At 45.1% G+C, this 14427-nt stretch overlaps 1 protein-coding gene across 3 annotated transcripts in view; it reads right to left on the bottom strand.

Moving 5' to 3' along the window:
• Positions 1-860: 860 nt before the first annotated feature.
• Positions 861-14427, bottom strand: part of btbd7 (BTB (POZ) domain containing 7) — a 29645-nt gene continuing 16078 nt past the window's right edge. For all 3 annotated transcript variants that reach the window (XM_080784453.1, XM_080784452.1, XM_080784454.1), the window contains 8 exons: positions 8717-8925; positions 7856-7931; positions 7267-7427; positions 6723-6869; positions 6267-6456; positions 4933-5111; positions 4319-4723; positions 861-4144 (listed from right to left, as the gene is read on the bottom strand). In XM_080784453.1, the coding sequence (XP_080640579.1) occupies positions 3368-4144; positions 4319-4723; positions 4933-5111; positions 6267-6456; positions 6723-6869; positions 7267-7427; positions 7856-7931; positions 8717-8925 (2144 nt within the window). In that variant the 3' untranslated portion in view covers positions 861-3367. The remainder of the gene's footprint in view (positions 4145-4318; positions 4724-4932; positions 5112-6266; positions 6457-6722; positions 6870-7266; positions 7428-7855; positions 7932-8716; positions 8926-14427) is intronic.

Raw genomic sequence — 14427 nt, 5'->3', positions numbered from 1 at the left:
CACAGCATAACCTAAACCAAGCCACTCGGTGAAGGAATCAAGCATTCAGGCCATGTATCCAAAGTGTGTATGACGAGTACTTTCACTATGGTGAAAGGATGATTAATCTGATATTACTTTTTTCCTGCCTACTGTATGCAACCCTATGTAGTTGGCAATGGACTGTTCTCAATTTCTGACCCCATTTGCTGATGTCTTTCCCATAGATAGAAATGCAGTCACTTTGTCACAGTTGTATGGTGTCCTGGGATACATGAGAATATGCAGTGGACATGAAAGCTATTGTCAATTCAGAAACATGTTCCTGTGAATACATGTGAAGTGTAACCTTTTTGATCACGCCAAATTTTGTTTAGCATTTTATGATAAATACAAACCCTTCATTTTGATCAAGTGATGTGAAAGATTCTGATGATAAAACTAATTGTTGTGCATTTCTAAAGGACAAAAACAACTGTATTCAAAGCAATATAATTCCATAATATCAAACCAGTTTATTTTGAGGATTCTGAAGTTTACCACTGTTATGCACCTTTTGAGGCAACAGTAGAAAAATAGATTCAGTGAAACTAAATGCAACTTAGTACATCAATCTACAAAAGTGTTTTTATGATACCATACACAAGTACAATGTACCTGCTATAAATTCAACACAAGCAATCACACATTTCAGATGGTTCAGTTTCAAAAGGTGCTAAATAATAAAACTATGTACACAAAACTAGCTACATGAGTTTTCAAAGACCTATTTGATGCAGGCTGGTAAGCTGGTAGAAAAGGCTTGCATAGACATCAAAGTCACTTCTCCAATAAAAGCCCAGCCGCAGGCGGGGGAAGGCACTGACTTCTACAGCAAAGAGCAGAATGAGGACTTTTTTATTCAATGGAACACTGTCCTGGAAAATAAAACAACTACTCAACATGAACATGGGGAGGAATCGGGAGTTTTGCATTTTTTCCCCATGAAGCAAGCTTTAGATGGAAAAATGATTTTTCTGCCCGGCAACTTCATAACGGCAAAGCAGGGAGCAAATTATCTTCAGATCCTCTACACACATTCCTGTTACTTTAAAAGCAAAGAAACTTCGATGGGGGGGGGGGGGATAAAATGACATCTAAACACCTACAATTTTGAACAAGTTGCCCTAAATGCATAATATTTAAGAACAAGACAGATATTAAAATAGATTCTGAGACAATCTTTATGATTCATACCACACATTCTTTGTAAAATTTCATGACAGACAGAAGTACACAGTGTTGTCCAATACAGTACAAACACAAACCTTCAACAACCACTCATGTGTGATAATAAAAAAAAATCATTAACAATTCATTAAAATGGGATGGAACTCAATCAGTTATATACAACGTCCACGATAGACTGGGGTGGAGATATGACTGGCTAATGCTCAGACAGGAATCGCCAACCCGTTCTTCAGTCTAAGAATCCTTTTGTTCAATTTCTATTTGATCTTTTCCCTTCGGCTAAGAGATGGGTTGCCCCTACAGTGCAATGTTGCTCGTGTGTCATAGGTTGTATAATTCAAAGAAGAGCTGAATGGATGTTAATGGGCTTTCATGTTTGCACTTGCATGTTTCTGTTTCCCATACTCTGAATGTGCAGGTCCACGATCCTCCAGGAGGTGGCAGAATGGAGGCTATAGTTATACTTGGTATAAGGTGGTAAAGTGAGTGTCATGCCACTCCATTGCAGAACTGTGAAGCCACTGGTGCACAATACAGTCACATAAGCGATTAACAGGGGTAGTAACGATGACATCATACTTGATTCATAATAAAAGGTTACTTAAACTGAATATTCCAAACGTGTATTAAGGCTTTATATTTGATCATTTGATGCTATCGAATGAATGGGGTTCTAGCATGTTGACCACCTCTGTGGTCAATCCTAATCATCTCAGAGCCTAGAGCTGATATGTACATACAGACCTGACTAAGGATGGGAGTGTACAGTACTGAGATTGTTTAAACACCTGTGTATAAGAAACCAGTCCTCGCAAGCACACGCACGCGCGCACACACACACACACGCGCACACACACGCACACCAGTTTGGCTAAAAGACCAACAAACCCCTACTGCCCCATTTGACTACTGTAGAGTTGCCATGGCACCCTAAACCCTAATTCATAAAGTATCGCTCAATGCGTTGCATCTTTCTGTTACTTTCGTCTTTCGTCAACAGACACAACAAAGTGTCAATTAGGCTTCATATTTGTACTGTCTCAGTAACCAACCTGCCCACAACCCTCCCCTCAGACCTCCTCTTGCATTCGAGCCAGAGTCTCCTCTGCAGAGGCTGTGCTAGTTAGCACTGGACACAATTATAAACCAGAAGGACAATGGCAGCATTGCCGACCTACTTCCTGTCTGATCCACTTTCCGCCTTGGGTGACCTAGCCTCAGCCCATTACTCATCAGGCACTCCAGAACTTGGACCTGGAAGGGGGAAACTAGTCCGGTGAGGTGCTATAGGAATGCTACAGGAAGAAGAATGGAAAGTAGAAAATCAAGGGAGGAAGGAATACAGCCTGACATGTTTGCACATGATTTTATCACAATGATATCTCTGTCCCGGACCGTGTGCTGTTGTTCACTTGATTAAAATCGAGATTCATATCCAGCCCTCCTCCCCCATTCTATGCAGGGGAGAGAGGGAGTCCATATTTAGTCTTGATTAAAAAATATCAGTTCCATTTTTTAGCTATTGCTTTTAACCTATTCTACTTGTAATTAGCATGGCACAGATCTAACCATTCTGTCGTTACAAAGAAACTCAGCCAGGAAACCAATCTTCCTTCCACCCCAATCCAACTCAAGTCTTTCTCTAAACCAGCAGAACTTATGGTGGGCCTAAAGAGATCAATTGCATCCATTGAAAACCAGCAGAACTTATGGTGGGCATAAAGAAATCAATTGCATCCATTGATTGTTGACCTACAGCTCTCAGTCTTTCTACACTTTCTCTGATGGATAGCACTGTGTGACAGAGGTAGGACAAAGGGACAGACTATAAATAGCAACTATCGACCATCCCTTTTCCCTCACTATCTCTTACACACACACACACACACACACACACACACACACACACACACACACACACACACACACACACACACACACACACACACACACACACACACACACACACACACACACACACACACACACACACACACACACACACACACACACACACACACACACACACACACACACACACACACACACACACACACACACACACACACACACTTAGTGCTTTGCCATCCACTTGCCATCCTATCCTATCTTCTCATTTTCCCTTTTCATAACTCAACCCCACGGTCCTCCACTGGGGTTAAAGTGCAGATTTCTTGTAAGGGTAGTCAGGTTTGTTGGGTGACCTGCGGTCTCTGGCAGCCTCTTCACTGACACTATGAGGCTGATGGAGGGGCCCTGAGCCTGATGATTCCCCGGCTACAATAACCATGTCCTCTGGGTCTTCTCTGGAGCCCGAGTGCCTCTCCTCATACCCATCCATGTTTCCACTGGGGGATCGCAAATGGCCGAGGCCATGTGTCAGGTCTGTCTCGTTGGATCGGCCCCTTGGGATATGTCCTATCCTGGGCTGGGCCCCGGAGGGGCTCGCGAGAGCCCCATCCTGCCTCTGAGAAGCTAGACCCAGGACATCCAGCCGCAAGGGATCTGGGGCAGTGCGTCCTGGGGCGTGGCCCTGGGGCTGGGATTCCGAAAGGTATGAGGATGGGAAAGAACTGGTGCCCTTACAGCTGTGGCTGTAGAGGTCTGGTCCTGCAAAGGACGGCAGGGGATGAGAGGAGGTTGGGGTCGCAGGTCGACAAGAGAAGTCATATAGGTCAGGGAACTCAGCCTGGGCCTCCAGCTTGGGTTCAGGAGCATGTCTCTTACAGGAGTGGCCGTGTCCAGGACCAAGGTTGTGACTGAGACGCGTGGACGGGCAGGGGCCATGGGGCAGGTGGTGTGGGCCCGAGGGGCCCATAGGACTGTGAGGACCTTCCCGGTCCATCTCTGCCATGTGCTGCTCCCTCAAGGTCATGACTGAGACACCCAGTGCAATATCAGGCATGAACTCCCTCATCACCGGTTCCATGCTCATCTGGACCAGGAGACACAAACACAATTCATGACTCAACTTAAAAATTCGGCTGCACATGGTGATCCCAGTGCAAATGTCTGCAGTTGCACTCGAGTAAACAGGAAAGCAATACAAGGACACTGCACAGCTAGCAAACACAGGCACACACGCACACACACACATTCTCTCACTCACCGCCTGCTGGTCAGACATCAAGGCTCGGCCCATAGCCTGTGGGATGGTGCAGTCTGGGGGCTGGGGCCTGGGCACAGAGGAGTAGTCCGAGCCACCATGCTTGACGGCCGCATGGCGTTGGATGACGGTGCGGTTACAGGGGTAGGAGAAGGAGCGGGTGGGCGTGGGCATAGGCACGCGGGGTCGCCATGCCCCCTTCAGCTGGGCGTGGCCGGGATTTGTGGGGGGGTGGTAGGGGGGAGGCGGAGGAGGTAGAGGAGGATGAAAACCCGGCAGCCCTTCCAGCTCTGTGAACATGCTGTCCATGGCTGGGCTGCTGTTTACCCGACAACGACCCACCTGGCGCAGAGCCAGGATCGGGCTCTCGTCTCCAAAACGCTCATCTGGGAAGAACTTGTACGGGTTCTGAAGAAGAAAGAAAGAAAAAAAAGACGGTTAACTATATTGTTAGATCTTATATTTCCCAGGCTAGGACAGAGATGTTGTGACACTGGAAAAAAAAAGTCTACATTCTCCCTGGGAATGAGGTCTGCGTTTGCTGCGGTACCAGCCCTGTTATTATCCTAGGCCTAGTCCTCTCCTCTACCCTGGGGACATCTAAGCTCCCTGCCCACCTGCAGTAGCTCCGTGGCTCCGTCTGCGAGACCAAACTCCCGCAGCACACGCAGCTGGAGCTCATAACTGACGGTGGCTCCCTCGCCACAGTTGAGTGCGTAGGACCTCTGCACCTGTTCTGTATGTCTCAGCTCCTGAAGCCTTCGGATCATGTCCTTCACCATAGATAGCCGTGGCACTGAAGAAGAAAAGAAAACACACAAACAAACACACACACACAATTCCGTCAGTAGGACACCTTTGTAGAGATAAAACCATGTATTACAATAATATTGCATTGTACTCGGCAGAGTAGCTCTCCCATGATGCTCCAGAACAATCTGCATAAACATCTCTCTCAACGTCTCTGAGATCACAACACCCCCACCAAAGCAGAGCCTCAAGATACGCAATTATGTGGGCTCCAAAATAGACATACGGTATGAACCCCTCATGGGGCAGAACTTAAAAGATACACATTAAAATAACATGATAGAGTATAAAAAAATCACATTGAATGATATACTGGCATAGTGAAGACCTCCCCAACTTCCTACTCGTACGACAGGAGGAGGTTGGGAAGGTGGAGAGATTGACCCCTGAAATGCTGCACAAGTGCTGATGGCAAGCTATACTGGGAATGTAGCAGTGCCCATCTACCAATATGTGTTTTTGTGAGTGCAGCTTATGTTTTTAATTCATTAAAAATGTGTAATCTTTTAGAAATGGCAGCATGCTGAACGTCTATTTTGCACTACACAGACATTTTCTTCTGGGCGCCCAGAGTTTAAATAGTTTAAACTCTGGGTGTTTGGAAGCGTTTTTAGCAGAGCACCTTGAGTTTTCAGCTGGGACAAAATGCTTTGGTGTGCATGTGGCCAAACAGTGAGTGTTCTGTTTTTTTATTATTATTTTATTTAAAGTAGCCAATTATGTTTTACATAATTGTGTAAAACATAATGTGTCAGTCTGTTTAAAAGGCTGTCTAGCTGGGGATGCACATGCAGATTAGACACAACAACGGACCGGAAATGCGGTCGAGCATGCGGCATGCGCTGCTCCGTGCTTGCGGTTAGGTTATGGTTTGAGGTAGGTTGTCGGTCTAATGACAGTCGGACCAATAGTATGTCTAAACTAAAGCCTGTACCCGTCTAGTTGAACAATTAGGATTATGGCCGTATCTGATTGGAAAGTGGGACAAATTTGACACCCGTGTGTGCCTGAACTGCCACGATGCTCCATTATTGGCAGTCCATCGCTAGCGAAGATGACGCAGCATGTTTGCAGTAGTGACCAAGATAAGAAAAGCCAACAGTGGCTTTGTCATTTGCAACTTGATACATGATCCTCTTACCTGGAATTTCATTGGCTACCACCGAGGGAGCTGTGGACTGGCTGCCGGCCATTTGCTGGTGGTTGATCATATGACAGCACTGTGGCACGGCATTGTTGACCATGTAGAGGGTGTCGGGAACATTAGACATGCGCACCAGTCGCAGGCGCACCAGGTCTGTCTGCTCCACCATCATCTCATCCAGCACAGACTGGGGACAGCGAGAGATATGCTATGACTGATGTGGAGTGGTGAAGCTCTGAATTCAAGAGCACTAAATGGAGTGTGAAAGCTAGCTCCACTGCACCTAATGAGTCTTTTCTCGGTTAAAGTATGAACTCATAAATGTATGTTGGTGGGTTGGCATATATGGCAGGCAAGGAGAGAAGTTGACTATTATTGAACAATCCCGGCACTTCTGAACTATGAACATGAACTAAAAAGGTTGTCAAGGTTCTATATGGGACAGATTAATACCTTAGCCTCTTCCACGTAGGGAGAGAACAGACGGGGGCGCACGTAGATGCCAGCGTTCTTCTGCCTCAACCAGGCGTTGGCTTTGCCCCCCTCAGCTGCTGTGGGCAGCATGTCTGAAGGCGGGGTGCTAATCAGACCTCTCTTAAGCTGTTGACAGAAGGCACACACGTCAATGCTCAGTTTAAAATAAAAAAAGGATGCTGGCAATGACATATGTACATACAGGCACTAATGCAGCATTCAAGACCACTTGGAACATTTATGACCCCCAGAAATTGCTTTCAGCGGGGGGAAAACACGGATAATCACAGGAAATTATACAAGCACAGTATGTGTTGAAATACCGGTAGGTAAACAAACACTTTTATAATATTCAATTCTACCCACTGAAGATGACATGCTCAGGTCAGGGACATCGTAGCTCTGAAATCATGTGCGATTTTATGATGTAAAATTCAGAGTCGGATGACCGGTTCCATTAGTTTTTCACAACTCCGGTATCTTGAATGCAGCACAAGTAAAGGCAGTCAGAAGAACTACTAACCGCATCTGAGAGGACATCACTGTTGGCAGGTAATATGTGCTCAGTCCTGATAAAGGGAAGCAGGGGAGAAAGGATCTCCTTCAGTTCCTCCACATCCAGGTCTCTCCTCTTCACCCCCCGTTTGTTCACACTGTGGGCAGTGCCGCTTAGCAGGTTGGGCTCTGGGTGGACAAAGGTGTCAACAACATCCATGAGCATCAGCGTTTTCTCGTACAGAGCACTTAACCACGACTTTCAATCTGTTAAATTGACCCTTCATTGTACCACCACCTAGGGCCAGTGCTTTTCTCACTGTCCTTTCAAATTCAAGGAACTATGAAGGACAAGTGTTCTAGGTGTAATTGTTTAGCTTTAACACTGTCTGCAACACACCTCTTAAAAACGTACACCAAAAAGGTTGCTAATGGTGTCCACAGGACATAAAGATGCAGACACCATCAATGTGGTTCTTAGTGTCTTCATTTTCGGGGTAAAGTTAGGCTCCTTTTGTAGTGCTTGTAAGTGTATTTTGGAGGCTGGTAAGTGGGTAATTTTCTCAGAGCCATTAGGGGTGCTGCTCAGAGGGTAATTATAGTGTGTATTATCTTACCCCTGTCTGCCATCCTCTTAATAAGCTGCTGCTCGCCCCACTTAACAACGTACTTGAGGATGTCCTGCTCACTCGCCTGTGAATGAGACCAAGGTAGAGCAATAAAAGAGAGAGAGAGAGAGAGATGTGAGATAGAGAGGAGGAGGAAGAGAGGGATAGGAAAGGGAGCAATAATTTATTAGGACAAGGTTAGATATTGTGATGAGGTACAAAAGTAGAAGTGGTTGAATGACAATAGGGGCGACAGAAAGGATGAGGTCAGTTCACAGTAGCACCAAAGCCGGATTGGGGTTTTTTGTTTGTCTGGTTGTATTTCGCTTCAACGCTTCACCTCAACCATCATGTCTGATGCCTGAGGAGCTCCACGGAGTAGATGAGAGCTCAGCTTGGATTAGGCTCTTGGTTTGAAGGCAATCTCCCTCAGGGAAATGTTCTCACAACTGGAGACTCCAAGTGGCTATGTCTGTGTATGTGACTGCTTCTTATGCAGCTACTGTATGTGCTTCGCATTTTCACAAAGTCATCACATCAAACTAACTGGGCTCCTGCAGACTTGCATGAGAACACAGAGCTGAAAAGTTCACACACAACTACAGCTGGGCAATGGGACGTAAATGGTTTAGCCCACTGTAGATTGTCGTGTTTTTTTTTTTAAACTAGCTTGATAACACAATTCAAATATTTTGTCTTTGTTTGTATATTCCCCAATTAGAAATCAGACCGAATAAGACATAACACAGGCTAAAGGAAAAGCAAAGGAGAGTGAAAACAGGAGGAGATGATTTTGGCGTATTATTTTCTCCAGCAACATTCAAAGACACAAAAAAGGTGACGTGGGTTGGGTTTAGTAGACAGTCATACCTGTAGGTAGTCCGACTGGATGGCGCTCTGCAGGTGCTCCTTTCTAAGCTCATAGAGAACATCGGAGGAGACCACCTGGCTGAACTCTTCACATAGGAAATGCGTGGCCTGCCGGTGGACCCACTTTGAGCCATAGGGCTGGGAGCTCCACTTTAGGATGGGTACAAGAGAGTCGATGGACAGGCTCTCCACGATAATGTCCTCACAGCCTGGGCGGAGGGAAGCGTCAGTCAAACAATCGAACAACACTGTTAACTCATACAGTATATTTCAGACTTCCCCAGAATACACATGCCACTGCTGCCTTTAACCCTGTAAACCCCAGCGATGCCTTTTAGCAACATTATTTCAATTAATTACTATTTTTTCACCTAAACATCCTCATTGATGTTCATTGTTTAGTCTTGCAATGCCATTTGCAATGGCATTTATAATTCTAAAATAGATACAGCAAAGTGATACAACAAACTCAAAAGTAGCCATCATATAGCAACAGTTATTCAAAACTACCAACTACCTCCGGTGGTTTTGACTCCATTAGCCTCCACACTCTGCTTTTGGCCTTTTTTTTTTTAAATCAGAGCACATACCAGAACAGCAGGCAGTGGTTTAACTCTGTAACACAGCAGCCCACAGAAATGCCTTTGATACCTTCATGTGTTTCAGTCTTAAGCTACCTCCCCTCCACCACACTAAATAAACACAGCAGCGAGAGGAAATGTGCCCCCCTGCTCAAAACGTGCATGTGATGTGTGTACACACATTGAAAATATACGTCTGCAAAACTCCAAAATGCTTAAAAGAAAAAAGGCACTGGAGGCTTATGAATTATGTACCTCTACGTAAAGTGATGACATCAAACTATTTGGACAGAATCACACTCGGGGGGGATTCACACTATGGTCCCAGGTGCGCACTCGGGACCACTTGGCAGATGTTTTGGTAGTGTGAACTGTGAACGATGCGTACCGTTCCCGGGAGCGGATCGCCCAACCGTACCCGGGAACGCAATCAATCAAGTCTCGGATACGGATTGCTGCAATGTGAAAGCCAGCCGTACTAAAAGGAGGAAGTGGACTATAATCATAATTTATATATTTTCATAATGACACATTATTTTACTATTTCACCTGGGTTGTACTTCTGGTAGTTCTACTTGAATGTTGACAAAAAAATGATTGATAATCCGCTAGTGTTTGAGTAGCACGAGCCTAAAAAAAAGAAGAAAAGAAAACCCACATGCGATCCAGCTATACTCCAGCACCTGGCTAAGATATGTATGCACTTCATTTAGCGGAGAATATCTCTACTGTTCTTGGCTAATATGACTACTGCGAACAACTTAGGAACTGTGTGAGAAATTGTCTATACGGGGCGAAATACCCGGAAATGACCACACCCTTTTTTAAATGCCCGCTACTTCAAACATGGCTCTATCTTCTAAACTGTTTATGCGACAGATTTCCTGAGGTGCTCAAAATGTTCAGAATGCTCATGTTTGAATACTCAATAGACCATATGCACACGGCGGTCATCTTTCCACAAGTTAATGGCAGTGTGGAAAGTGGAAACGAGCCGCAATTTGCCATTGACCGCCCATACATGCAAGCAGACAAATTCCTGTCTAATTGTATTAAATTATGTCAAACTCACCAACATTGCAGCTGTACGAAAAGCTTGAATGATCCTCTTTCTATCTGCAAAGAGTTTGTTTCATAAAAATGCACCGTAGACACGTTATGAACTACTTTATGTCAAGAAATTCCTTGCAGGTGATTTTTTTCTAAGTGTTGGAGTTTGGAAGCGCTCTCTTTCAGTAAAGCAACATCCTGCTGCCTCCTGCATTATGTGCAAATTCAAAGCAGGTGGTGGTACGCAGGTCCGTTGAGTGAATATCCAACGAGCGCTTCCAAACTCCAACACTTAGGAAAAAAATCACCTGCAAGGAATTTCTTGACATAAAGTAACTGATAACATGTCTACCGTGGATTTTTATGAAACAAACACTTTGCAGATAGAAAGAGGATAATTAAAGCTTTTCGTACAGCTGCAATGTTGGTGAGTTTGCCGTAATTTAATACAATTAGAAAGGACTTTGTGGATGTTTGGATGTATGGGCGGTCAATGGCAAATTGTGGCTAGTTTCCACCCTACCATTAACTTGGCAAGGAAAGATGACCACTGCGTGCATATGGTCTACATGAGTATTCTGAACATTTTGAGCATCTCAGAATATCTGTAGCTCCAAAGGTTTAGAAGATAGAGGCATGTTTTAAGTGGCAGTTAGAGAATTCCTCACAGTTGTTCGCGGGGGTCATATTAGCCAAGAATAGTTGATATATTCTCTGCTAAATGAAGTGCATACATATCTTAGCCAGGTCCTAGAATACTAGGACAAACATAGCAAGGCTTAGTAAGTGACGTTACCGTCATACAGATGAGAGACAACGTTACATTGCGCTGTTTAAGACCATGTCTCGGCCAATGTGAATCATGGCCAGCGGGGACCAGGCAACCGTAATCTGGAACGGTTTGAATCAAACGGACTCAGTCTGTCTCAGTGTAAATCCTCTATTAGACTAACATGCACTTTAGTGGAGGAGCTTTGGGAGATTTCGCGCTAATTCGTCGAAAAACGCCAAATTTTGCACAGATATAGCCCGAGCCGGCGACCTTTGGGGTCACCCCAGCGGCCAAATCCACATGGCCACCATTAACATCTATAATCATCATGTCTCTGTATGTACGTGTGTGTATGTCTGTAATCCACTTGAGAACCGTTCGCCCCACCGACTTCAAAAACACACCCACACAGGGAGTGCAGTGCTGGTCTGACCCAAGGTTGTCCAGAACTGCCACAAAAGGCCTCTGCCCGGGCTCTGGACAGGGCCCCTGCCCAGGCTCCATATATGGAGCTGGCCTGTTCTGACATCACAGATATGTTCTGACATCGGCATAGATCCATATTTGGGCATGCCTGACAAAGAACTCCATATGGGCATAAACGGGACACATACAAGATAATAGTTAGGCAAATCTGGGGAAAAAATGCTTACCACTAGCTTTTTTTCACCGATAAGATGTGTTCATGAAGGTGTGTACTATCACATATGAATTCGTTTCTCTTTGTGACAGCTATATGAACAACCTATATAAAGGCAAAATTCATGTTAAACTAGGGGTTTTTAATGATTCTGAATGTGATGACCTCATCACATTCAGAATCGGCTATGGCTATGGCCGTTTTTAGCCTAAGGAGTGTTTTTCCTGCAAGTCTAATGATTGCAATGGATTCAGAATCATGAAAACCCCCTAGTTTGACATGTCACATGCTACTTAAAGATGACGTGGCTTGATTTTTCTCCACCCTAAAACATGATCATCAGGTATTCCAAAAAGTGTACAGTATTTGTTAAAATCTTGCTTTTATCCGGACACGCGCCCACCAGGTCATTAAGTATGCCTGGTTTGCCTGGGGGGGTGATGGGTGGTTATCCACCTGAACTGAAGCTGCACCCACAGCTGTTGTTGTATGATAAAGGGGGAGGGGTTAGAAGAGGGGATGATATTGTGCCGTCACCATATCACTGTTTTTTTCATTGGCACGTTTAACTGTCAAGGTTTTGGCCTACAGGAAGAAACCCTAAATACAAAGGGAAGACATCATGGCACATAACCACACCAAGGGGTCTAATGCACTGTCCCCTTAAACACATGCAAAAACTCTCTGCACTCTGTCTTTAAAGCATAATGAAACTTTGATTTTTTTTGCCTTATATAGGCTGTTAATGGTGGCCATATGGATTTGGCCGCTGTGGCGACCCCAAAAGTCGCTGGCTGGGGCGCCCTAGCTAAATCGTTAAAGCATGCCCTGGGCTATATCTGTGCAAAATGCTTTTAGACGAATTAGCGCGAAATATCCCTCTTCTAAAATATAGGCTCTTCTACTACTTAATAAGTGCTGGCTATTCTCACATCAAAAAGAGGAAAGGCTTTACAATTCCCTCTCGTTTTTCAGCCTTTTATGATCAAGAACTTGAAAAAAGGAAATTGCCCATGATGGAAACAAAGTCCACCTGAGCATGAAGTTCAGTCAATATTACAAACACAGGTGTGCCCACTCTCCAGGCCCTGTCAATTCTTAACTGGGTGTGAGATGCCAGTAACCACGCTCCTAAGGGACCCTTATCTTCGAGCAGGAGATCTGAGCTGCCTTTTCTGCAAATCACTTTGAACAGGCACTCCGGAAATTAGATGCTGGGCTCTAGTGATGACTCTAGAAAGCCTTGGTTCCCACTTGAATTCAAAACTTCCAATACAACCCATCAACCCCAACTCACACGTTTGAGTGTAAACTTGCCGTTTACAAAATGCTGTACCCCCTCCTCCAACTGTATATACTTTCCCCATTTTCAACAGTTTGGCAATGTAAACACTAAACATGTGTTTTCTCATGCCAATAAAGCTCCTTTGAATTGAATTGCAATGCCTGCTCCTTTTTATTTGGAATAATAGTCACATATGTGATTGCAAAGTGGACCCCTGCTGTGTTTTAAATGCATGGCCCCTGTGTTGTCCCATTTTTTCATCTTTTTAATCTCCTATTAACTAACTGGAAGAGGAGATGCTTTGCATTCCATACATCTGCTCCTCCCTTTCCTTTACCTCTCCCTCATACCCTCTTTCACTCACTCCACCTTTGCGTCAGACACACATCTAGTAGTTCTCACACACAAAGGCGCCATCGGGGACCAGTGGCACATGAAAGCAGACGGCTCTGCTCCCGATTACCCATTAGCATTTACAGCACCACTGAGTCTTTTTAAAACGCAGCACTTTTATTATGAGCCGAGGTTAGAAGCAGCGTTATATCTAATACAGGGGCGCCCCCAATACCCCCCCCCCACATTCAGTCCGGCGAACCGGTCCCCATTGTGGTGCATGTAAAGTTGTCGAGGTACCCTCCTCCCCTGCGCGGGGTGGGGGAAACCATAAAGTCGACACTCAAGACGCGAAGACCTGGTTACCACATAGCTCAGGTCCATAGCCCTAATGCCCTTTGCTGCCGTTGCATTAAGGCTATGCCACTCTTTGCTTCTAGCCCTCGCATGACATGCAGACTAGCCTCTCCTCTGTAGTGAAAATATAAAAAATGTTTTACCTACTCACCAATACAAAGGCGGTTTGTGTAATTAGAAAGACTACTTTCCTTAGTGGATGCACTTGTTTTTCCACCGGAAAAAAAAGTACTTTTAGTTACTCCACTGTGTCCTCTACCGATATTGCCAAGAGAAAAATCTCGTAGACAAGATTTTCCTTCCGGAGGAAAATAAATCCCTTTCTGGCCAAAAAGAGACGTTGCCAAAGCATTTTCGGGGGTCCCCGGCCAAAAACGTTGAGAACCCCTGCAGTAGAGTGTACAGTAGAGGGACCCCCACATGGTAACTCTGTCATTTCTCAACTGTTTCAGACGTGAGGTGGCTCGCCGGAATCGGAATCGTGTGTTCCTGTGGGTCTGGAACTTGCGCCGCCCGCCCTCCCCCCCACACACACGGTGTTGCACCACACACTTCACACGGGTGTGATTTTTATATTTACACTAAAGGCTGGTCTGCATTTATGCGAGCGTAGAAGAGAACAGTTCCATAGCTCTAATGAAGGCAATGAACTCTGTAGTTATACTTTATCCACGGGATTCAGCGTTTTAGACA

The sequence above is a fragment of the Protomyctophum bolini genome (assembly GCF_963924005.1).
Source record: "Protomyctophum bolini genome assembly, chromosome: 15".
Lineage (NCBI taxonomy): Eukaryota > Metazoa > Chordata > Actinopteri > Myctophiformes > Myctophidae > Protomyctophum > Protomyctophum bolini.
This window is presented reverse-complemented; position numbering and strand designations above follow the sequence as displayed.